Here is a 26531-nt window from a genome sequence, read left to right on the forward strand (position 1 = left end):
ACACCTACTACTAAACATACCCATAATAAAATTCCTTTGCTATAATCTACTTTGCCATTTTAAAATTATTTTTCTAGTAAAATTTGATTTTAAGTTGAAAATTTCATGTACTTCAAGGATAAAATTAGCATTTTTGCTTTATATGCAAATTTGAACTGAGAATTAAGAAAATTTGGGAATGATTTACGTTTCTGCTTTGCATAATGGTGATAGAACTTTAAAAAATGTGGATACCAACCCATTTCCAGCTTTTGAGTTGCCTTTGTTGTCCGTGGTAAGCTGAGAAAGCACATAGTGAGGTGCTTTGGCACTGTCGGCATCAAATATATCCATATTAGATTCTTCACAATCTCGTCGTTTGACCCCCGGCCTCTGCTTTGGATTTCGTTTTCGTGATTTACGAGGTACCTCAGTGTTATCATTGTAGGAACTGGTGCTCATGTTACTGAAGTTGGAGGGGGAATCCTCCATCCACATACTGCAGCTCTGCTCAGATTCCAATCCACACCCCTCATCCTGGCAGGACATCCGACTGTTATCCAGCAAGTCCTCAGGTGGTGGTGAGATGTACAAAACTGTGTGCCTCTTCGGGGTTGATGGATGCTGCTGAACTGTGTTACCGGTTAACTGCTTTTCACTTACCCCTCTGTTACTTACCCCCACGGCTGAGGAGCAGCTCTCCACTTGCATAGCCTTGCTGTCGGTGACTGAGGTAGAATAAATGGTAGGGCTGGAAGAGGTGGTAAAGGAGCTGCAAGCACCGCCCATGGAGGAAGAGGAGGGAGCTGAAGAAGCATCTGCAGTGTACAATCCAAGAGTAAATACACTATACATGTTTTCACCTATGCTGGCTAGCAGTCCCAATGAAAATGTGATTTGTGAACTGATTGTTTTCCCCAAAACAAATAATTGGAATTTGGTTAAGTTTTAGAATATAAATGCTTTAAGCAATACAAAGCCTAAGAAATACAATTTTTCAAAAATGCCCAAATAGCATTTTTACTTTTGTTATAATTGATAAATTTTTTAAAATCTAATTTAGTGTTTTAAGCTGTAAAGCAAGAATAAAGCTTTTATTGCCTCAGCTGAATGTTCTGTTGAATTTTAATCATTTAAAAGTAATACAGAAAACCCCAATATGAAATATATGTTTGTGGTCCACATTCAATGCCAATTAAATAATTCATTATAGAATTTGAAAAGTGGGACTGTGCTTAGCCACAAAATATTAAAATAAGTTTCTAACCTATGAAGCAGAGAACTACAGGTCATTTTTAATGCAGACACTCCCTGCTTCAGAGGCAAATCCTGGAATAAAAATATGAGAAAATAAATGAGAAAAGAGCTGCTGATTATTCCAGATACCAATTATAAAATGAAAAATAAATAGAGAAAAAAAAGATAATCAACTGAACTGGAGGCAAAATGGAACTGGTACCATCACCATAACTTATTGTAAAATCCATGAGAATAAAGGTGAGAAAGGTTTAATGGGAACATGCTTGGTTGTAGAAGATAAACAGGTTGGTCACTGAGAATCTCAAAGTTGGAAACAGCACATCAAAAATCACGAGTAACAAAAAACATCCATCCTTCAAAAATGAATAAAAAGCAGAAAAGGGTGGCTACTAGATGGACTTTTCTTACAAAGTCTAATGTGCTCAAAAATTAGTTTCTTTCTATTAGCTCTCTTTTAAAAAAGCCTGGTAACTGTGTATGGTAGTGAATAGCAAATCTTACTGTCTAAAGCCTAACAAAAAATTAAGCATGAAAATTTCTAGAACACAAGAATTCCTATAAAAATATCTCAAATCATTTATCAAGTATGCATTGCAAAATTTAAGTAAGTCTCTGCAGAACAGACTGTGCGTCAATTAGCAGTAGCACTGAGAACACTGCTACTCTAGCCCTTAAAAGCATAAACTCAGACATATTAACACTGCTTAGGCTGGAGGTTACCTGTAATTCAAATTACTAATTTATCGTGTACAAGATATAATTGTACACATAAATAAAAATCGGTAATGTGCCTAAATTTAATTTGTGTCTACAACCATTTATGCCACAGTTTTAAAACTGCACAATAAAAATTCAAATGTGATGCACCATTATTTAAATATACCATTATTGAATTCACTCATTGTCAATTATAGAGCTAAAATGTAAGAAAGTCAGTGTTTAGATAAAAGCTGTGCTACTAAATTAATTGAACCCAATTGAAAGCATGTATCAAAACACGTAAATTACTTGAAAGAATGACAACCACCCCCGAATTTTTCATTGTTGTCAAGGATGAAGAGCACAGTCATGTTAGCTATCTGTAATGTGATCTACATAATGCCACACTCAAAAATTTTCTCCCAACTACCATAAGTCAAAGAACCTGAAGGAGTTGATGATACCAGTTCCACTTTTTAGTTTGTATCCTGTCAAATGCAGTAGCTGAAATTAGAAAATTCAGTCACTTTTAAACTGCATTCCAATTTAAAGAAAAATTTATCAATTTTGTATCATGCATTAACGCAATGTTTTCTTGGTAAATAAATATTCTTAAAGATCTGTAAAAACTACAAAATCTAGATGCTAATGTCAATGACAGTTTAGGAGCCGATTTGTAGCCACTTTGGGTTTAAATACAGTTTTTTCTTTTCCTTTTTTTTTCCTTTGGAAAATACTATGGTGCTCATTTTGGACTAAATAGAAAAGATATATCTAATGTTCCTTCATCTGTTCCAACTATTGGCTATAATGAAACTAAAATTTGTGTTTGTGTGTGTCTATATTCTTGACTTTCAGAGAAATTTTTTAACAGCATGCACTATTTGCAGTGGATCAATCACACAAAGCATGTAGCATGAATGCTGTGAACTTGTATTTTTCTAAAGCACTTACTCCAGCCCTCCTTTCTGAGTCTAACTATCATGCGTACAAGAATGCAGAATATGAGCATCTCAGAGATCCCTGCCAAGGACAGAGGGAAAGTATATGTGCAAGGCCATAATGAAGTCAACCGCAAATTATATAATTCTGATATTCTGATATATGTGTTTTGTTTTTTGATCCAAGGTTCCTGGCTTACAGCTCCAGAAACCTCCTAAGTTAAATAGAGCAATAAGTATCTGTGGTTAAAATTTTGGCCTTTTGCTTCAGAATGATAAAGATGGGTGTTTTGTTTTGTTTTTTAAACAGTGTCTCTCTTGTTTTCTGGTTTTAATTTATAACAAGCATCTTTCAACCGCCTGAGACTGTATTAATAAGGTAGTTTGGGGGAAGTTGCTAAATAACACAAGATGGGAGGAGGGGCTGGTTGCCACAAGAATAAATTATGTCCTCAAGTCAAAGGGTTAGTGCTCACAGCCCCATCCTCCCACTTACAGAGCCTGGAGATTAGGGAAATAAACAACACCAAAAATTTATATCTATCCATCATATCTATATAATGAAGTCTCTTCAAAAATTTTTTCTATATAAAAATTCAAACAGACTTAATTCAGGTATCCAGGAAAGGGAACAAGAACATACCATGTTCCAAGAAAGGCACAGCCAAATTCCCACTGGAGACTGAGGCTTCTATAACTTGTCCTATGCATCACCTCATTGGTCTATTCATTTCTGTGCTTTAAAATACTCTTTTTAAGATTTATTTATTATGTATACAGTGTTCTGCCTGCACATACGCCTGCATGCCTGAAGAGGGCACCAGATCCCATTATAGATGGTTGTGAGCCACCATGTGGTTGCTGGGAACCGAACTCAGGACCTCTGAAAGAGCAGCCAGTGCTCCCAACCTCTGAGCCATCTCTCCAGCCCCCTAAAACACTCTTTATAATGAATTAGAAAATGTGTTTTCTGAGTTCTCTTGAGTTGCTGTACTAGAAAATTAATTGAATTCAAAAAGGGGATCATGGAAAGTTCAATTATAAGCAGTCAGATGAATACTGAATTATATTAAGTTAAACTGGCAAACAAGTTGGGTTGGAGATTTAAAAAGGATTTAGTTATTTAAAATGTAAAATCCTTAGATTATATAGGTACATGAGCAGTACCTGATACAGGTAAATTACTGAGAGTTTAGAGATAACTACTTGCCCTTTACCTAGAGAGTACAACAACAGTCTTTCCTAAAAATATAATGTAATTACTTATATATTACTTATTTACATGTTAACTAAATTTACCATGAAAAAATTCTTAATATTATTTCATTAAAATATAAAGATAAAAACAATGATAACAAGAACATTTTAGATTTCTAAACACTAACCTGTCAATTTCAAGCATTACTAGAACAGTAATACAGAATATTTCTGGGAATACTATAAATATTCTTAAGTTACCTTTAAAGACCTTTCAGGCAATGATATAATCATTAAAAAACTTAATTGGCATTCTATAGACTGAAGTGATAAGAAAATTCTGCTTGTTTATATATGTATATTTTTTTCCATTTTGTTTTTTCATTTTTGGGGGGCATGATTTGTTTGAAGTAGAGTCTTTCTATGTATCTCTGGCTGGCCTGGAACTCAGAGACCTGCCTGCTCCTGCCTTTTCAGTGCTGGGATTAAAGGAATGTGTCACCACGCTCAGCTGTTTTTTTTTTTTTTGAGGCAGGGTCTTGCTATGTAGCCCACGTGGGCCTTGTATTCACAGCACTCTTCTTGCTGCATCCTCCTGAGTGCTGAGATTGTAGGTGTGCACTACCATCCTGGCCTTGTATACTCATTTTTATTTGTAAGTTCCTATGAACAGAATACGGTAACTACTTCCCTGACCTGTTTTCAGTACAAAGACCCTATTTTTATGTTAGAATGTTCAGTCTTTGTTAAATTGCTGCTTATTAAAAATACAGAACCCCCCAAAAAAGTTTTAATAAATGTTTTTATCTCTTTTTAAAATGATTTATTTTTGTTCTGTGTTGGGTTTATGTGTACAGACAGGTGTTTTGCCTGTCTGAATGAAATTGTATCATGTGCTTGCAATGCCCACAGAGGTCAGAAGAGGGCACTGGGCTGAGTCACATTGTAGTTATAGACTGTTGTGAGCCACCATGTGAGTGCTTAGGACTCAAACCCTGGTCCCCAGAAAAGCACTCTGCTTTTATTGTCTTATAGAGCAAAATAGTTATAATGTATTTCCATGATTAATTATACAATTTTATTTGTTCCTTGAGTTGCTTACCCATCTTTTATAACCATGGAAGTTTTTCCTAAACTTATTTACTCATCTAAGTAGTATGTGAATACATCTTTATTTTCTTTTGTGAAATAACAGTTTTTGAACTTAGCTTCATTTATATAAGCTAACTATTTTTCGACAAAACTTTCTGTGACCACAGAGAACATTACAAATAGGAAATATCCAGAGAAAAACTGACAATCTACAACTTACTAGTGAAAATTTATTACCTCAGAAGAATATATTAATTTTAAATTTTAAAAATGAAGGGAATCAGCCGGGCAGTGGGGGCACATGCCTTTAATTCCAGCACTTGGGAGGCACAGGCAGAGGCAGGTGAATCTATGTGAGTTCAAGGCTAGCCTGGTCTACAAAACCAGTTCCAGAACAGCCAGGGCTGTTACACAGAGAAACCCTGTCTCAAAAAAACTAAATAAATAAATAAGTAAATAAATAAGTAAATAAATAAATAAATAAAAATAAAGAAAATGAAGGGAACCTGGGCATAGTGGCATATGCTTTTAATTCCAGAACTTGGGAGGCAGAGGTAGGTAAACCTCTGTAAGTATAAGAACAGCCAAGCAAGGAAAGCCAAGGCTATACAGAATGACTCTGTCTCAAAAAAACAAAAAACAAACCAAATAAAAAAGGAAACATCAGCCGGCAGTGGTGGCACACACCTTTAATCCCAGCACTCAGGAGGCAGAGCCAGGTGGCTCTCTGTGAGTTCAAGGCCAGCCTGGTCTACAAAGCGAGATCCAGGACAGGTGCCAAAGCTACACACAGAGAAAAAAAAAAAAAAGGAAACATCAACATCATGTCTCTAGTGTCCAATAAGTTCTATTCTATTCTATTCTTTGCAAATTAAATGTCACCCATGATGATGAACTTGAACTGTCCATATGGCTCATTTTTCTTATTGTTATATTTCTATATTTACTTATTTTGCGTGTGCATGTGTGTGTGTGTGTGTGTGTGTGTGTGTGTGTGTGTGTGTGTGTGTGCTCACATGGTATTGCACACATGTAGAGGTCAGATGACAAACTGTGTGAGTCAGGTTCTCTTTGTCTGCCATGTGAGTTCCAGGGATCCAACTCAAGTTGTCAGGTATGGTAGCAAGTGTCTCTACTCACTGACCCATCTCACTGGCCCTCTTTGGCTTCTTTGAATTGATGGAGGGAGTTAAGAGCACAGCTTAGTAGCAGAGCAATGCCTACCACTCATGAGGCCCTGGCTTCACTTCCCATTACAAAGAGAATGTCGACACATCACTAAAGGTCACTATGAATGTTCAAAGTACCTGGGATAAAAAGATTGTCAGATAAATATGCCAGAATATACAAATATCTAATTTGTTAAGAAAAATAAAACTAGATTTTAAGTTTTATCATATATAGAAACCTATGTGTTATTTTATATATCCCTTGCTTAAACACTTTAAAATGAAGAACTCAGTTCTAGATGGTATAAGTTATTTAACAACCATAACATATTAGTGCTTAAATTATTATATTTTATCTGATCTAATAATACTTACAGAGAGCTCTGAAACCAGAACTATTCTTTAAGATTGTCAAAACAAATAAACATGTTTCACTAATTTAAAATGCATTCCATAAGTGATATCTAAGACCCTGAGTTCAGATCTGATCCTAGCAATTAAGTATGCACATATATTTGTACATTTTCAATTATCTATGCAAATTAGTTGAATTTTCTAAAATGTCCCTACAAAGGCCATGAACTTTTTGTAGTGTGCTATGTGAGCCAATAATGGAACAGAGAAGGAGGCAACTACTACCTACTCAAAAATATTCCTGAAAACCAACACAGGCACTTGGTACACACTTTCTGATCTATTACACACCAATGAAACTTAGTTATTTTTGATGAGGAGCATTATTTGTCTTACTGGTAAACATCTTGTCTCATAAAAGTCACCAGATATAAAGACATATATATTTTCAGATCAAAGAAGAAAGACACAAGGTTTGTGTTGCCAATAAACTGAAACACAGAAGACACAAAGTGGCTGCAAACCTGCTTTTTCAACACCTTACATGCCAACCTTCATTTTCTACTTTTCTTCTTATTATAATATTAATGTAAAGTTTAACACTTTACAAACAGATTTAGTTTCAATCAGTATCAATCCACTATTTAGAAAAAAAAAAAAAGGAAAGAAGAAAGAATGAAAGAAGTAAGACTTATGAAGAAGTCTGAAAACGAGACCGACCTATACCCTGGGTGAGACTGGATGGGTTAAGTGTCTCTGGTACTATTTGTCTTCACTACTGACAGACACTGTCACACAACCCACCACACGAAGCCTGTCTTTGAATGGCGAAGCTAGAATGCAAGTTAAGTGCATTAATAGAAAACAACTAGCATCCCAGCACATAAAATAAGCAATCCAGATTACTTCCCAAAAACCAAAAAATTGTAGGACTGATCAATTTACATGTTTAAAACAGTTTCAGCTTCCCACATGTACTTTTCCCACCCAAAGTAAGTTTACATGCTATAATAATATTTTAGGACAAACTTAAAAAATTAACATCAGATAAATGCATGTAAAGAAAAACTTTTTACCCAAAACTTTGGTTAACTCATATTCACCAATTTATTTTTGTTTATAAATGCAATCTAATCCATAAGCCAGAATGCTCTCTTTTATGTGGTTGTTTTAAACTTTTAGGCTGTGCCTTTACCCAAACATTCTTAAGGAGTAGAAGGAGCCAGGCAGTGGTGGTGCACGACTTTAGTCCTAGCTCTTGGGAGGCAGAGGCAGGAGGATCTCTGTGAGTTCGAAACCTGGTCTACATACTGAGTTTCAGGATAGCCAAGACTGTTACACAGAGAAACTTTGTCTTGGGGGTGGAGCGGAGAAGAAATAGGAGGAGACATATTCTAAACAAGGCATTTAAGGCTATATATAACAAAGATCCTATCTCAAAACAAAACAACAACATACCAACTATCTTTAATTTCTTTGTCACACCAAACGGCCACATACTTTCTTACAGCATCCTCTAAAAGTTACCAACTGGGGATGGTAGCCCATGCCTATAATGCCAGAATTTTAGAGGCTGAGGAAGGAGGACTGCTATGAGTTAAATGCCAGCCTGGACTACATACCCTGAATCCAGATACGCTGACAATACACTGTAATACCAGGACTTGGAGGGTCAGAGAGGATCAGGAATTTGAGATCATCCTCTGCTACAAAGCTCAAGTTTATCTGAGACCTTCTCTCAAATAAATAAAAACACTAGGCCATCAGATGGCTTGGACAGGTTAAGGCACTTGCTGCTAAGCCTAAGGATCTGAGTTTGATCCTGGGTCATACAAAATGAAAGAACTGACTCTGAAAAATTGTCCTCAAACCTTCACATGCACACCACAGAAAGTGCATTCCTCAATAAACAAATAAATAAGCCTGGCAGTGGCACAGGCCTTTAATCCCAGCACTCGGGAGGCAGAGGCAGGCAGATCTCTGTGAGTTCGAGGCCAGCCTGGTCTACAGAGCGAAATCCAGGATAGGTACCAAAACTACACAGAGAAACCCTGTCTCAGAAAAAAAAAAAAAAGGAATACATAAATATTATAGAACAAAAAAATTACCAAACAAAATAAACAAACCCAAACCAAACCAAAGTAGAACAGAATAAAAATCCTACACTGATTTAATAATGGAAGTATACAACAGAGACTGTGTACGTATGATGTATTGTGTGTGTGTAGGGGGGGTGTATTCACTTATGTGGGAGTGTATGGAGACCAGCCAGGATAATCTTCCTCAATCACTTCTCCACTTTATTTTCTTTGAGACTTGTTTTATGGTTATTTTTGCTTGTTTTTTTTTTTTGTTTTGATTTTTTAAAAAACTAAACCTGAAGCTTGCCATTTTGACTAAGCTGGATGGAGCCTTTGAGAGATAGATCCATCTGTCTTTGTATACACCCCTCCCCACCCCAGTCAAGGTTACAGAAATGTACCAATGCAACAAGTTTTACATAGAGTCTGCAAATCTGAACTAAGGTCTTCAAGCACTATTACCATCTCCCTAGGCCTCAACAGAGATTCTATTGTACAAGCTTTATGACTGTAGCTACCTATACATGTTTTAAAAAGCTGCCTTGTGCAGTTCGTGTTCTTGGAGTTGTATCCATGCCAGTGGATGCCCACACACTCCAGAAGAGAATCTGACATCACTGCTGCCGTTGTTGCTGTTATAGCAGTGGTGGCCACCACTGCTACTGTTTCTGGGATTACCATCTCATAATTGGTTACTACAGCTAGCACATTGGAGACCCTGGCAGCAAAAGTAGCTACCACAGTTATTAATTTTTAATTCTATTGGGCATGATAAATTTAATTCAATAGTTATATACATTTCGATTGGCTTTGAAAACTTAAATTTATAAACTCAAGATCCATTTGCTTTTGGGATACGATCTTACAAGGACTCCAATTTGCAATAAGGCTCGTTAAGGAAGGGAATGGCTCAGTTGCCTTTAGCCTACTGGCTATGGGGGGTTTAGGACTTCTGTTGGTCTTTTCTGTGTCGAACACACAGATTGCAAGCCCAGCACCACTTTGAGATCTTTGGCAACAGTTAATTCTGCAGCTCACACACGATTGAGCCTATATGATAATGAGTATTCAGAGACGGGTAATACCAGGGGGCGCTCACCAACCTAAGACAGAGTGCCTGTGTGGACAGGGCAGGCGTCTCTATGACGGCTAAGGTGACCCCTGCTGATGTTTCACACAACCTAAGTCAGAAGTTCATTTTCTAGTAAAAGGGGGACCTGTAGGGCCCTGGCCCCTGTTTTGGGTAACTGTTGCCTTGCTTGCTGACCTTGACCTTGATATCCTCCCTATGCTAATTCCCCGCCAGGTTCCACCCTCCTGAATGCTTAAGGGAAGTTCCTTGTCTGTGTATCCTGCATAATGGGCCTTAACAGTTTAGATGCAAGATTGTAAAACATGGGTAGCCCTCTGGGGTTCTCCCACTGTGCTGTAAGCCTGTATTTAAGACCTCTTCCCTCCTTCAATAAACGGCATTCAGCAAAAAATAAAAATAAAATAAAAAAAAGCTGCCTTGTGGATTAGTGTACTGAGGTTATACTGCTTCTAAAAAAGGCAAACTAGCAACCCCAGAATCTGGAAGATAGAGGCAGGTGGAAGAGGATCTGGATTTCCAGGCTAGGCTTGTCTATATAAGGAATTGGAGATTCAAAATAAATACTAACAATGAAACTAATGAATTATACACTAATTATTAATTTCTTTCACTGAATTATAAAACCTATAGTTTTATCAATTCTTGGTATCTCTTTGTTGCTGTTTTGTTTTGGTTTTGAGACAATCATCCTAAGTAGCTCAGGATGGCCTCAAATTTGGCAGCCATCCTTGCAGGCAGGTATGGACTCTAGAAAGATTTTTAACTCAAATTCTTGAGCTAAACAACGAATTGCACACTGGACGTAGTAGCACATACCTATAATCCCAGCACCCTAGAGGTAAAGGCAAGGGGAACCCCAGAGTTTGAAGACAATCTGTTCTAAATATTATCTAAGAAATATAATGCCCATCAAATATCCCCCAAATGAAAATAGACAAATTAATTTGCCTTTTTTTTTCCCCCTGAACTACTGATTTCCCCCCATTTCTCAAATGCTGGTATTATAGGTATACTACCTGGTTTCTTTTTTCTTTCATTTTGTTTATTTTGATTGATTGATTGATTGATTGTGCATTGGGATTTTGCCTGCATATATGTCTGTATGAAGATGTCAAATCCCCTGGAACTGAAGTTATAGACAGTTGTGAACTGCCATGTGGGTGCTGGGAATTGAACCCGGGCCCTTTAGAAGAGCAGTCAGTGCTCTTAACCACTGGGCCATCTCTCCAGCTACTACCTGGTTTCTTAAATTGAGATAATAAAGGTTAATATTGATTCCCATGAAAGATTTATTATTATAAACAAATCTCAGGATTAAAAACTCTAAATGTATAATTAAAAATAATATTCGGTTACTATAACTTTTATTTCTCTTGGTCAACTCATTTTGCTAATACTATTAATTCACTGACTTTTTTGTAAAAAAAGAAAATAGCCTCTGTCATAACTACTTTTTTATAAAATTTGCAACACTGTCTCAAGTTTTCATTTCTGAATCTATCTTTTATTGACATATAGAACTTCAAATTCTTAACTACTTTCCCAAGAGAATTCTTAAAAACAAGCAGGTGAACAAATTTCAAACTAATGAAAGGTTCTGACCTTGTCTTCATATAGGAGAGGAACTGTGCCTCCTGTCCTCATCTTCCCGCATCCTAACCCTGGGTCTCACAAAGCGAAAAGATACTACTGATGAGAGTATGTAAAGGAGTAATAGTACAAAGACCAAATCCTAACAATTTAAAAGGGGCTGAGAAACATCCTTTTACCCAGGATTCTGGATTCTGGATCAGCAGCATCACATTTATTTAAACCCTCAGCAATATGTGAGGAGAAAGAAAAATAAATCTACATTGGTGAATCTGAGAAACACATTTTTAATAATTAATAAAGAATGTCATGAACACACATATTCCCGGTCTCTAAAATTTTTTAAAATTTAAGCTGATTTAAAATTTGTGAAACACAAACCTTTATGGCAGAACTAGAAGTCTGTTCCCACCAGGCCCTCATACCTGATAGCAGCCAATCCAGCTCCTTCAAAACTCTGAAGAATTAACTATATCAAGAGTCATCATTTTTATGCATTTCACATGTAAACAGCAAATGCTACAGATTTTTGTTTTTAAAAAACATCAGATATTTAAATTAATGTGCATTTCCCTAGCTATTAAGCTTCTGGCCAAAAGGACATTGAGTAACTTGGTAATATATTCTCCGTTTTTCTCTTTGATAGTTGTATCATCAAGGCTATCAATCTGATAAATAAAATTGTGACTCCAATGATGTCACATATAATACATACTGATGTCCCTACAATTACTACTCTGTAATTGAAACTCTTATCTGTAACAGTATATAATAAAGGAGTCTTTTCTTTTAATAAGACATCAGAAAATAAACTATATTGGTTACTAAAAAAGTAAATTAAAAGATCATTAATTACTTGGACTTAGATCACAGAAACTTTCTGTGAGAAGAAAACTTTCAATGTTACCTTTTCATTCTCTTTACCATTTTTATAATGCCAATGATTCCAAGATAATAAGAATTTACTGGGATGGAGATATGTTTTGGTGGTAGAGCACCTGCCTATCATGCATGAGGCCTTGAGTTTAATCCCCAGGTCCACAAATATAAATACATTTATGTACATATATATGTATATACAGATAGCTTTAGAATATTTCCTTTGGTCAAATCTTTTATCTTCATGTTTCAACTCACAGCTTTTAATCTAATTTACCTGGAAAGACTTTCTCAACTATACAAGAGGTGAAATTTTTCATTAGTGACCCCAAATCAAGGGCTTTAAATATTTATTCATAAGAATTTCTAAATCATATGGCTATTTAAAGGAAAGTGTTCTTTTTCTAAACTTAGCTATCTTTTTTTCAGCTTTTAAAAGGAACTGGATCTACTGAAAACAGATGTTAAAAAGCACAGAAGAAACAGACTTGTAGTTCTATGCAAATTCAAAATGTCCTTATAAAAACAATTTCAAGACACAAAAGAAATCAGTTAGTCAATTTCTACATGTGGATTTAAAGTGAAACAATACTTCTTTAAAATATTTTCTATTTTGTTTTATGATTCAATCTTTAAAAACTAGATTTAAAGCTCCAAATTTAAAAAAAAAAATATTCAGAGCCACTTTAGAATCTGGTAGATATGAGAGATCATCTTACCAAATTAATCACTAAAAAGCTCACTAATTCACAGTTAAATCCACAGAAACTGTTAGAAAATGTCTGGCCACACATGAACAGTGAGGAGGGCCAATATTTCCTTATCATGTTTAAAGTTTTCCTTCCCTCAACCAAGAAGGCTTCATACTGCACTGTTTGGTTTGAGAAAGGTTGGTACATAAGGCTAATGGTATATAAGTTAATGCATATATGAAATTAAACACTTGCTGCTAGAACACAGTACCAATACTGTCATTTGGACTCAGCCTTCCCTTTTGATTTCTCCTTGTGAATGTTTTGATGGACTTTAAATACTATTTTAAAAGATGACACATATCACAAGGCAAGAAATCTCTATAGGATAGGTAAAACTTCAGAAAAGAAGACAATGTATTCATTTTTCTAAAGCAAATACATTTAGCAACCTAGAATCCCAACTTTTTAAAGTACTATAGTTGGGCAAGCTAATATGGAAATCATTCATACTAATTTATACTAATCAAGACTTTTTTCCTATTAGTTTAACTCATTTTTTATCGTAATTCAAAGTAGAAGTCTGAACCAATTTAACTGTAGTTACAAAGTGTATGATTTGAGAGCTGAGTAAAAATAAACTTGACAAATTTCAAACATTTTTAATGCTTTTCACTGGTACAGGAGAATGTATTTAAATAAAAGATTGTATTCAATTTTGCAATTATTTTCCATAAATTTAAAATAAATCAGACCATATGTATATTTAAGTATAGGAAAGAGGTTATAGTTATATCCTTATAAACAGAAAAGAGACTTCAGAACTTGAGTCCTTTTTCAGACCATATAACATTTTCCCCTTTGGGCAAGTCTTTAAAAATATTTGTTAAATAAAAGGTCAAATATAATTTTCTAACCATAGCTTGATATTTAACCTTTGTATGTGCACTCAACAAAGTCATTTTAAACTGGTTCCCATATTTGAAGACAAGGTCCATTTTAGGAGATAGCATTCAAATGTGCCAAATTTAAGATTTTATATATATTTAAAAACAAAAAAACAAAAAAAAACCCTCACTGAAAACCTTTCCATTTAAAGGGTATAGTCTTCAAACTCTTCTAAAACAAACCCTCAAATCATACTCTTTTTGATATGAACTTTGCCAATACTGTTCATGTTGGCCAGATAATACCCTAGTTTTTGTTAATGAAGTAAAATGAAATGCATACCAGCAGCAACTACAGCTGGAGGAGGCGAGCCTGCCTCACCACCACTTGTCTGACTCATTGAAGCTACAGAAGTTTCTCTAGGTGGAGGTAACTGTAACTCCTTTGGGAGAAGATCATAGACAGATTCTGTAGGGAGGAAAAAAATTGAAGGAAGGTCAGTCAATATTACCTAATTACATGTATATGAAATAAGTATCTTTTCTCTTTTGAGAATTATATATTCACAAAAAACAACTGTATCATGAAGGTTGTGAACAGTTATTAGCAAGTATTTGTTCTTCTAGTATATAATTTTATTAAAAACTGAAGAATGAATTTTTCATTGGTTCTCTGATTTTGGTTTTTACTTTTATTCTTTGTTCAAGACAGTCTCTTATATTTAAAAATAAGAAATATATTTTTCAAATTAGCTAAAACTAAAATCATAATCCAAAAACTCACAAAGGTTTACAGACACAAACACATCAATTTAAATGCAAAAGGAAGGTGAAATCCGCCTACAATCCTAATACAAGCAGTCAAGGCAGGACCACAGGTTTGAGGCCAACCTGACTCAAAGTTAGTTCTAGACTAGCCTGGGCTATATAGGAAGATGCTATCTCCAAAAATAAAACAAAAACTACCCCCCTCAAAGAATGTTTCTGAGCTGGGCAGTAGTGAAGCACACCTTTAATCCCAATTCTAAGAAGGCAGGGACAAGTGGATCTCTGAGTTCGAGGCCAGTCTGGTCTACGGAGCAAGTTCCAGGACAGCCAGGGATACTTACACAAAGAAACCCTGTTTTGCAAAACAAAAACAAACAAAAAAGTGTTTCTGAGAGAAAATGATCCCTCCAATATTGCAGACCAAACCCAGGGCCCTCAGTCACGCTGGGCAAGCACTTTACCACTAGACCCGTTAAGACTTCTTTTACAGAAGTAAAAACACTATAGGGAGGTGGGCGGTGGTGGCGCACGCCTTTAATTCCAGCACTTGGGAGACAGAGGCAGGCGGATCTCTGTGAGTTCGAGGCCAGACTGGTCTATCTACAGAGTGAGTTCCAGAACAGGTTCAAAAGCTACTCAGAGAAACCCTGTCTCAAAAAAATAACAATACTATAGGGGACTGTGTGGAATGTCAGAGGCTTTTTTTCAGGATGCTAAAAATGTTCTATAATTAGATTAAGGTGATGATATTCTGTAAATATACTAACAACTATTAATTTTATTATTTTAAATGTGCTCTTTTGCGCGCGCGTGCACACACACGCAATTAAGTAGTGTTGCTTAGAAAGGGAACTAGAGGCTGGGTGGCTCACACCTTTACATTTAACACAGAAGCAAAGGCAGGCAGATCTGTTAGTTGAGGCCAGCCTGGTCTATGGATCAAACTCCCAGCTAGACAAGGCTACACACTGAGAGGCTGTCTCGAAAACAAAACAAAATTAAACCAGAAAGAAAAGGAGCCTGGCTTAAGTAATGTCATGTGTATGCTTAAGTAATTTTAAGTATTTTTGAAGCCCAAGGTAGGAGGAATATTTAGGCCAGCTTGAGCTACACAGTTAAGTTCCAGGCTGGCCTGGACTATAGAGTAAAATCTTTAGTAAAAATCTAGAGTAAAATTCTCTCCTGATGGAAGAGTTTTTCAAGATGAATATGCTACAAAGGTTGTGGAAAACAGTACAGTTGTTGGGATCAAATGTAAAGGCAGTGTTATGTTTTGTTTTTTTAAGATTTATTATATACACAGTATTCTGCCTGCAGGCCAGAAGAGGGCACCAGATCTCATCATAGATGGTTGTGAGCCACCATGTGGTTGCTGGGAATTGGACTCAGGACCTCTGGAAGAACAGTCAGTGCTCTTAACCTCTGAGCCATCTCTCCAGCCCCAGTGTTATGTTTGAGGTAAAAAAAATTAGTCCTTTCTAAACTTTATGAAGAAGGCTCCAATAAATGACTTCTTGTTGATTGACATGTTAGAATGACAGTCACAGATCTGTTGGCAGTAGTTCATTCATTAGCAGACAGAGCAAGAAGACAAGCATCCAACTTTGGCTATAACACTCCTCTTAAAATATCTTGCAGAGTGGCCATGTACACACTTACAGACTCTAAGGTGCTGTTAAGACTTTTTGGCTGCAGTTTCAAGTTAGGATCTTACAGTGTAAAAGATGATGCACAGCTCTATATGTATTGACCCACTGGTAATTTCATATATTTATTGGGGCTATACCATTAAAGCCAGAAAGCTGCAAAGAAATAAACAGAAAAGCTTCAGATGAAAGAAATGACTTGCTGTGGAGTAGTTAAAAACTGCAAAATATTTTAAGGATAAAGCTTTTGAACTAAAGCTCAGCTGGGTTGGAGAAATGAACTAAAGGAAGACATGAAATTGTTCTAAAAGATATAAGGGAGGAAGCAGAGAAACAGGCTGAGGAATCTTTGAAAGAAGAAGATGAATCAGATGATGACAATTTGTAACATTTTCTTCACCATCTCTTCTGTTTTACGTTTCTGTGACAGCTCCATATGGCTAGCACCATGGACCATATATACCCACTGACCAATTTTCAATAAATTTTTGTCTCATACACACATACACAAAAGTGGAAAAGCACAAGTGAGAATTATGTAAGAACAAGTATGGCTCCTAAAAATGTTCCTAATAAACTTCATGGACAAAACTGGCTTCTGTTTGTGAGAAGCAAATTATGAAGGCCAAGCAAACAAGTTTTTTTGTTTTGTTTTGTTTTTGCTTGTTTGTTTTTGGCTCTCCACAAGATCAGGAAAATGCTACATGCACAGTTATGCTTAACTTAGTAATTTTTAAAAGAGAGAGGAGGGGAGGGGAGGGGAGGGGAGGGGAGAGAAGAGAAGAAAGAGAGAAAGAGGGAGGCAGGAGGTGGTGGCACATTTAATCCCAGCACTCAGGAGGCAGGGTCTGGAGCTGTAAAAATGACAGCTGTCAAGGGCTAAGGAATCTCCCTATCTTGACATACCCAGAACTCAGCTTCTGCCAAGGGCTAAGGCATTCTAACTTCCTAGGCCTACAGAAGCAATTTGTAGGGCTAAGGATCTTACCAGAGGTCTGCACAGGAGCTGAAACACTAGAGGGCGCCAAATGCTACTGCACTGGCCTGCCTGTGGCTACTTCACTGCTGTCAAAACACGGGTTTCTTCCTATCAAGGTAGGACAAAAGGTCCCCACAGTCTGACAACTGGTACAAGGGCACAAAGAAAGAAAATCAGCAGAATGGGGAGAAGATTCAGAAGACTAAGAATTTGCTGTAAGGGCCCAGACCAATCGGAAAAGGAGAAAGAATGAAATCAGCATTTTTAGGTACTCAAAACAAATTAATGTCTCTAGGTACAAAGACAACAATGTCAAAAAATCAGCTGGGCGGTGGTGGCGCATGACCTCAGCACTCAGGAGGCAGAAGCAGGTAGATCTCTGTGAGTTCCAGACCAGCCTGCTCTACAGAGCTAGTTCCAGGACAACCAGTGCTATTACACAGAGAAACCCTGTCTCGAAAAGACAAAAAAAAAAAGAAAAAAGAAAAGAAAGATTTTAAAATATGTGATGAAACAAAGGGGGAATGGTGATAAAAATCTAGGACAGTAGAGTTTTCCTCTGATAAGAAACTTGGAGATAGGACAAGGAACAAACAAACAAACAAACTGGATCAGACAATGGATTCATAGATATTTTTTTAAGGAGATCGTCACTGAATAAACACACACAATAAAAGGTGGTATTAATGAATGGGGCACAGCTCACAGAGCAGATGTAGTTTAAAAATAGGAACATCTGTTCCTAAGAACTACATTATTATTATTATTAGTTTTTGGATTATTAGTCTCCACTTCACCTTTATTGACTTGAGAACGGAAATTCAATTGCTTTGGAATTAGACTAAACACCAAAATTGTCAGAAAGTTCATTTCCTTTATAACATTTCTCAAGAATCTCTGATTTACTTTCAGGTAATCAAGCTAAACACAATATTGACTTATACCTATGAAGAAATGAAAAAGAAAAAAAAGCCGGGCGGTGGTGGCGCATGCCTTTAATCCCAGCACTCGGGAGGCAGAGCCAGGCGGATCTCTGTGAGTTCGAGGCCAGCCTGGGCTACCAAGTGAGTTCCAGGACAGGCGCAAAGCTACACAGAGAAACCCTGTCTTGAAAAACCAAAAAAAAAAAAAAAAAAAGCTTCTGTGTGGTGCTGTGGGATGGTCTGTTTGTCAAGTGTGTTGCTGATTGGTCAGTAAATAAATCACTGATTGGCCAGTGGCTAGGCAGGAAGTATAGGCGGGACAAGGAGGAGAATAAAGCTGGCAAGTGGAAGGCTGAGTCAGAGAGACACTGCCAGCCGCCACGATGACAAACAGCATGTGAAGATGCTGGTAAGCCACGAGCCACGTGGCAAGGTATAGATTTATGGAAATGGATTAATTTAAGCTATAAGAACAGTTAGCAAGAAGCCTGCCACAGCCATACAGTTTGTAAGCAATATAAGTCTCTGTGTTTACTTGGTTGGGTCTGAGCGGCTGTGGGACTGGCAGGTGAGAGAGATTTGTCCTGACTGTGGGCCAGGCAGGAAAACTCGAGCAACAGTGTGGTATTTCTTGGCCAGGAGGGCATGCACATGTACATGTGCATACACACAAGTATTTTTGTTTAATTGTCAGGCAAGTAACTAAATAAAAATACTTGTGGTAACAATGATATCAAGAAATTTGCAGTCAAATGGATGGAACTAGAAAATATTATCCTGAGTGAGGTAACCCAGACTCAGAAGGACAAACATAGTATGTACTCACTCATAAGTGGATACCAGATGTGAAGGAAGGGATGGCCAGACTGTAACCTACAGCTCCAGAGAGGCTAGCTAACAGGGAAAGACCCTAGGAGGGACACATGGATGACCCAGCGAAGGAGAAGGGGATGAGATCTACATGAGCGGACTGGGGTGTGGGGGTGGTGGTGGCAGAGGGCGAGGAGTGGGGGATGAGAACATAGGGAAATGGGAGGGTCGAGCTGGAACAGGGACAGAATGGGAGGGCAGGGAGGGAGATACCCTGATAGATGAGGGCATCATGGGAAAAGGAAGAGGCAGGGTGCTGGGGAGGCTCTCAAGAACCCATAAGGATGACACCACCTTGGACTGCTGGCAGTGGTCCAGAGGGTGCTTGGACTGGTCTACTCTGGTGACTGGTCTAGCAAATACTCTATCATCATAGAGCCTTTGTCCAGTGACTGATGGAGGCAGATGCAGAGATCCATGGCCAGGTGCCAGGCTGAGCTCTGGGAATCCAATCGATGAGAGAGAGGAGGGATTCTGCAGGCAGGGAATGTCAAGATCATGATGACAAGATGTGCAGAGATGACCGGCCACTCTATTGGAGGCCCATGAACTGTAGACTAGTGGCTGTGAGGACCCCATGGGACTAGACTAGGCCCTCTGGATATGCAAGACGGTTGTTTGGCTCGAACTGTTTGGGGAACACCCAGGCAGGGGGATCGGGATCCATCCCTGGTGCATGGGCAGGCTTTTGGGAATCCGGGACCTGTGGTGTGGCGTCTTGTGCAGCCTTGGTACAGTGGGAAGGGGCTTGGACCTCCCTAGGCTCAGTGTGCCGGGTTCTGCTAACTCCCCATGGGAGACCTTGATTTGGGGGATGTGGGGATGTGGGGTGGCTTGGGAGGGAGGGCTGGGAGATGGGAGGAGGAAGGTGGTGGGATCTGTGGGTGGTATGTAGAGTGAGTAGAAAATTTCTTAATAAAGAAAAATGGAAAAAAAATACTTGTGGTAAAAAAGGATGAAAAAGGAGGGAAAGCTCTGTGAATTGGGTGTCAGTCTTATCTATATAGTAAGTTCAGGACAGCCAGGGCTACACAGCGAGACCCTTGTGTAGCTCTGGCTACCCTGGAACTCCTATGTAGTTCAGGCTGGCCTTGAACTCAAGAGATCCATCTGCCTCTGCCTCCAGAGTGCTGGAATTAATGGTGTGCATTACCATCCTGAGCAAAGATGACATTTTGTGTTGAGAATGCTTTAAAAATACAACAATGAGAGATGGCTCCAATGGTAAAAGAGCTCTGGCTGCTCTTACAGGGGCCAGGGTTCAATTCCCAGAATCCACATGGTAGTTCACAACAGACTATAACTCCAGTTCCAGGGATCCAATGCCCTCTTCTGGCCTCTGTAAGAACCAGGGACACATGTGGTGCATAGACACACATGGCAGGCAAAATACCATACACATAAAAAATCTTAAAAGGCGTGAATTAATGCCCCAAACAGGTACTATTACACAAGTAATAAAATTTCCCTTGATTATCAGGTATAGACACTGTCTATAGCCATGCTATCTCCAAAGCCCAATCATCAGGTATAGACACAAACTGAAAACTCCACTTGTAAACACTTTCATCTTGTTTTAAATATGAAAACAAAAACAAGATCCGACAGCCTTGTAAATATGACTACCATATGGCATAGAAAGTTTCCTTAATGCACCCCCTCCAAAAAGGCTTGGGAAATATTTGCCTTATTCTTCCCCTCCTCTGTTCACTGCCTCAATAAGCACATGAAATCCCAAGCTAAGGTTTCACATCAGACACTCTACAACGAAATCCTGACATCTCCAGTGTGCCAACTCAGTTCTGCACTGAGGAGACAGCATTCTTTGTTTAAAAAACAAAAAACAGAAACACTTCAGCCTTGACAGTCATCATGCTTGGCATCTCCGCTGGAAAAATGTACTGGTTGCAGGTCCACTGGATATTTTGTTTCTGAAAGATTTTGGAGTTCCAAGAGTAACTGGTAGGCAATCCTCTGTTTTAACATATTTTCTGTTTTGAAGTGTAAGCCAACTTACTCATTTGCTATCAAATACGTATTTATTCAAATTATTTTCCAGACTGTATTGTTTTCCCCAAACATATTAGTGTTTTAAGTTATTTAGGTAATATTCACTGTACACATTATATCAACTAGGGGAAAAAGGAAACTAAAGAGTTCCATAGACAGTATTCAGTTATTTAATTATCTGTTATTTTAGGACAGGGGATGTAGCTCAGTTGGTAGAGTAATTGCCTAGTGTACAGTCAATGCCCAAGGCAGCATAAACCTGGCCTAGTGACACACTCCTGTAATTCCAGCACTCTGGAAGTAGAAACAGGAAATTCAGCAGTTTCAAGGTCATCCTTGGCTACACAGGGAGTTCAAAGCCAGCCTGGACTAGAAAATTATGTCCAAAAAAGACAAGACCACCAAAACACTTGGGAGGCAGAGGCAGGCGGATCTCTGTGAGTTCGAGGCCAGCCTGGGCTACCAAGTGAGTTCCAGGAAAAGGCGCAAAGCTACACAGAGAAACCCTGTCTCGAAAAAACCAAAAAAAAAAACCAAAAAAAAAAAAAAAGACCACCAAAAACCAAACAAAAAAAAAAAAAACCAAACAAAAAAAACCCCTACACTTTAAATTTCCTGTTATTTTGTATGGTGGGGGGGGGGGGGGAATGTTATAGTACATTTAAAAAAAAAAAAGGAGGGCTTCAAGATGGTTCTGCTGGTAAATATACTACTTGCCCACCAAGCCTGGTGACCTGATTTTGATCTTTGAAACCAACACAAAGGTGGAAAAGATTGCTTACTCCACAGTTTTCCTCTGGCTTCCACGTTGGCATTGTTGCGCGCGCGCGCACACACACACACACACGCACACGCACACGCACACGCACACGCACACGCACACACACACACTCATATGCATACATCATGTACCACAAAATAAATTTTAAAAAAATGTAAACAGATGAGAATAGGAAAAGCAACAGGGGAATAAAATCATAGAGAGAAAGGAACTTTAAAAATACAGAACCAAAGCCGGGCGGTGGTGGCGCACGCCTTTAATCCCAGCACTCGGGAGGCAGAGCCAGGCGGATCTCTGTGAGTTCGAGGCCAGCTTGGGCTACCAAGTGAGTTCCAGGAGAGGCGCAAAGCTACACAGAGAAACCCTGTCTCGAAAAACCAAAAAAAAAAAAAAAAAAAAAGAATACAGAACCAGACTGAAGAGATGGCTCAGTGGTTAAGAGCACTGGTTGCTCTTCCAGAAGACTGGGGGTTCAATTTCCAGTATCCACATGACAGCTCACAATTGTCTGTAACTCCTGTTCCAGGGGATTTGACACCCTCACACAGACATACATGCAGGCAAAATATCAATGCATATAAAGTAAAAATAAATAAATTTAGAAAAAAAGAATATAGAACCAAGCTGGGGTGTAGTGGCACATGCCTTTAATTCCAACACTTGGGAGGTAGGGGCAGGCAGATCTCTGTGAGTTCAAGTCCAGCCTGGTCTACATAGTGAGTTCCAGGACAGCCATACTTACTACATAGTGAGACCCTGTCTTGAAGGGTGGCGGGGAAAGCCCTAAAACCCCTATACAAAACAAACAACAACAAAAATAAAGAACCAAGAGCTGAGTGTGGGGGCATACTCCTTTAATCCCAGCACTCAGGAGGCAGAGGCAGGTGGATCTCTGTGAGTTTGAATTTAGCCTGGATCTGGAGTTTTGATGATTGTGAGCTACCATGTTGATGCTGAGACCAAACTAAGTCCCCTGCAATAGCTGCAAATGATCTTAACCACTAAGCCACCTCTCCAGTTTGTTTTTCATATCTTAAAAAAAAAAAAAAAACCTAAACAATAACAAACTAAAACATTAGAATTCCCAACCCTTGGAAATTAAAATCCAAAGTGACTTTATTTTCCCCTTATACTTAAAAAAATTATTTTAAATAAGTTTTACTTATGTGTGCATGTATACCTGTGGATGCTGTGGAGGCCAAAAGAGAGCACCAGATACCCTAGAGCTGGAGTTATAAGAGACTGTGAGCCATCTGACAAGGGTGCTGGGATCCAAACTCTGGTCCTTGAAAGAACAGCAAGTGCTCTTAACTACTGAGCCATCACTCCAGGCCCATTTTTTTACTTTATATTTTCATGAAAAAAAAAATTTAACTAGGCCTTTATTTTTTTCAGATTTATTTATTTATTTAATGTATATAGGTGTTTTGTCTGCACAGCAGAAGAGGGCATTGGATTCCATGGAACTACAGTTATATTTGTTTGTGAGCCACAGTGTGGGTGCTGGGAATTTAACTTGGGTCTAGTCTGTGCTCTTAATTGCTGAGCCCATCTCTCTGGCTGTGTGTGTGTGTGTGTGTGTGTGTGTGTGTGTGTGTGTGTGTGTGTGTGTGTGTGTGTGTGTGTGTGTGAGTGTGTGTGTGAGTGTGTGTGTGTAAGTCAGAGGTTGATATTGAAAGCCCTCCTTGATCCCTCAACATTGAACATCTTTTCACCGGGATTTTATTTGTTTTTGTATTTATTATTTATCTGTTCTGAGGATTAAACCCAAGGTCTTGAGCATTATGCTAGACAGGTGTTCCACTGCTGATCTACACCCTCAGTCGAGGATGATGTTTTTGAGGTCTATTCATGTTGTAGGATATATTTAGTATTTAATTTCTTTTTGTAGTTGAATAATTGTTTCATCATCATGTGGACATTACCATTTGTATTTTGATGGCATTTGAGTGCCTCTCTTTTGGCTATTGTAAATAATGCTGCTATTCATAAGCTTCGAACATGTGTGTACACATATTTGGGGGTAGATGGAAGCAGTACCAGGAACTGAATCTAGGGCCTAGCACCTATTAGACCAAGTGCTCTACACCACTGAGACACTGAGCTATATCCTAACCATTCTATTTTTGAGATGGGGTCTTATTTTTTCCAGGCTGGCCTTGAATTTATTTATGCTGTAGCCTAGGCAGGCCTTGAACTTGTGATCTTCCTGTTTGGGCTCCTTAGCACATGGCATTTTAGGCCTGAGTCACCAGGCCTGGCTAATTTGAATACCAAATTTTAATATTCTTAAGTATAAAAAGATTTTTATACAGGGTGTCACGTAATCTAGTATGAAACTGTCCATGTGGCCAGATATGACCCTGAACTACTGATCCTCCTGCCTCTACCTCCCAAATTCTGGGATTATGGATCTGAGCCACCACACTTGCTTTTTAATTAAAAAAAAAAAAAAAAAAAGCCTTTATTTAATTCTTCAAAACTCTTCATGAACCTGCTAAGTCTATGAAAGTTTAATTCCTTTTTTTAAAAAAACAGGTAGCATTTTTGTTCTTGTGTTGAAGATGATGGAAGTACTTATGACTATCACAGGTAGTTTCTTTTAAAATTTACCTGTGGCATAAGGTGTTTAATCAAGAAAATTGAGACTATTCATTGTTCTGGTCTTTAAGCATCAAAAGTTTCATTAGGAAAGAAATCTTTTGTCTTTCTTTCTGATCCCACCCCACCCCACCCCCACACACATATTATTAAAAATAAATGAACTGCAACCCAAGCCCAGAATGAGCTTCATAGCTTCCTAATAAAAACTTACACATTAGGCCTGACGGTGGTGGTGCACCCCTTTAGTCCCAGTACTCGGGAGACAGAGAGAGGCAGGAGAACGTTTGTGATTTTGAGGCCAGTCTGATGTACAGAGAGAGTTCCAGAATGGCCAGGGCGATTACACAGAGAAACCCTGCCTTGGGGGGGAAAAAAACAAAAAACCTTAAACATTTAATCATGAACATTTTCTTCTATCATTAAATATTCTTTGAGGCCGGGCGGTGGTGGCGCACGCCTTTAATCCCAGCACTCGGGAGGCAGAGCCAGACGGATCTCTGTGAGTTCGAGGCCAGCCTGGGCTACCAAGTGAGTTCCAGGAAAGGCGCAAAGCTACACAGAGAAACCCTGTCTCGAAAAAACCAAAAAAAAAAAAAAAAAAAAAAAAAAAAAAAAAAAATATTCTTTGAACAAATGTTTATTTAGTTTTGCTTGAGGAAGGGTATGTTACATATGTAGATCACACTGGCCTTAAACTCTGTTGCCTCAGCCTCAGTAATCTGGGATTACAGATGTATCACTATACCCAATTAAATACATTAATAATAATCATAGTATTTAATCTATGAAGGTTTATTAAACAAAAGATGATAATGAAGATTCCCTTAAGATAGAGAAATAAGTCAACTATACCGCGAAGAATTTTAATTAGCTAAATGAAACTATTATTATTATTATTACCATTATGAGTGTATACATGAAGTGTGCAAGAGTGTGCACAAGCCACATTGCCCATGTGGAGGTCAGAGGACAACTCTGTAGTGCCAGTTCTCTCCTTCCACCTTTATATGGGTCCCCACAGGTCAAATTCAGACTGCCAGGATTGTTTAGAAAATGCCCTTACCTGCTGCTGAGCTATCTTGCGAGCCCAACAAACTTTTTTGTTTTTGTTTGTTTTGTTTTGTTTGTTTGTTTTTCGAGACAGGGTTCTCTGTGTAGCTTTGGAGCCTGTCCTGGAACTCACTTTGTAGACCAGGCTGGCCTCAAACTCACAGGGATCTGCACGCCTCTGCCTACCAAGTGCTGGAATTAAAGGAGCATGCCATCAAGCCCACTCCAACAAAACTTTTTAAAACAGCTATCTTAGTTATAAACACTCTCCCAATGAAATAGGAATCATGCTTAGAGTTAGATGTTTAGATTTATACAACTAAAGAAAGTATAGATGAAGAATTTGAATTCAAATTTGTTCTGACTCCACAAAGTCTAAGAATGAAACTACAACACTAGATTACAAAATGATCTGGGTGTGGTCTTACCTAATAACATACAAGTTATCTTATTTATGTATTCTATTCTCTATTCTCAAAGACACAAGCCTGCACCATTCACTAGGAAATACAACAGCAGAAGAAATTTAGAAACACAAGACAAAAAGTGTTCAGGAACAGTGATCATGATATACAAACTCTTGTATGATCAGCAGCATTACTCCTCACAGAAAATAACCACACTGTGTTCATTACAGTGATCTATAAGTTGTATTAAAAATGAATTAACAGTCCATTATGAAAGGATTGGCTAATTGAGTAAATCTTGTTATTTAAACAATATAATACTTTGTAGCCATTGTAAATTGTAACAGATCTACATTTAATAGCAGCAGTAAGCTGCTACAACACGATGTATTCTAGAATTCTATTCATGAGGCAACATATAATTGGAATAGAGGTATATACATGAAAGAATCATCATGAACTTATTAATGGTGGCCACTATCCAATTACAGCAGAATTTCATGTTGATTTATTCTTGTTTTGTACTTTCCTATATTTTAAAACACAGTGTAATATTGTATGTTTACAAATATATATGTAT

General features: G+C 38.0%; 1 protein-coding gene and 1 pseudogene across 8 annotated transcripts in view; one reads left to right on the plus strand and one right to left on the minus strand.

Moving 5' to 3' along the window:
• Nfat5 (nuclear factor of activated T cells 5) overlaps positions 1–26531 on the minus strand; it is a 92363-nt gene that overhangs the window by 43245 nt on the left and 22587 nt on the right. For 4 of the 8 annotated variants that reach the window (XM_052729696.1, XM_052729698.1, XM_052729695.1 and 1 more), the window contains 2 exons: positions 14257–14382; positions 239–797 (listed from right to left, as the gene is read on the minus strand). In XM_052729696.1, the coding sequence (XP_052585656.1) occupies positions 239–797; positions 14257–14382 (685 nt within the window). Of the gene's footprint in view, positions 1–238; positions 798–1246; positions 1309–14256; positions 14383–26531 lie in introns of those variants that run through there. The other 4 variants (XM_052729703.1, XM_052729701.1, XM_052729702.1 and 1 more) reach the window with 3 other exon arrangements.
• Positions 16115–16862, plus strand: LOC128104706 (proteasome subunit alpha type-3-like; annotated as a pseudogene).

The sequence above is a fragment of the Peromyscus californicus genome, unplaced genomic scaffold, assembly GCF_007827085.1.
Source record: "Peromyscus californicus insignis strain IS unplaced genomic scaffold, ASM782708v3 Scaffold_8__1_contigs__length_139910024, whole genome shotgun sequence".
Classification (NCBI taxonomy): Eukaryota; Metazoa; Chordata; class Mammalia; order Rodentia; family Cricetidae; genus Peromyscus; species Peromyscus californicus.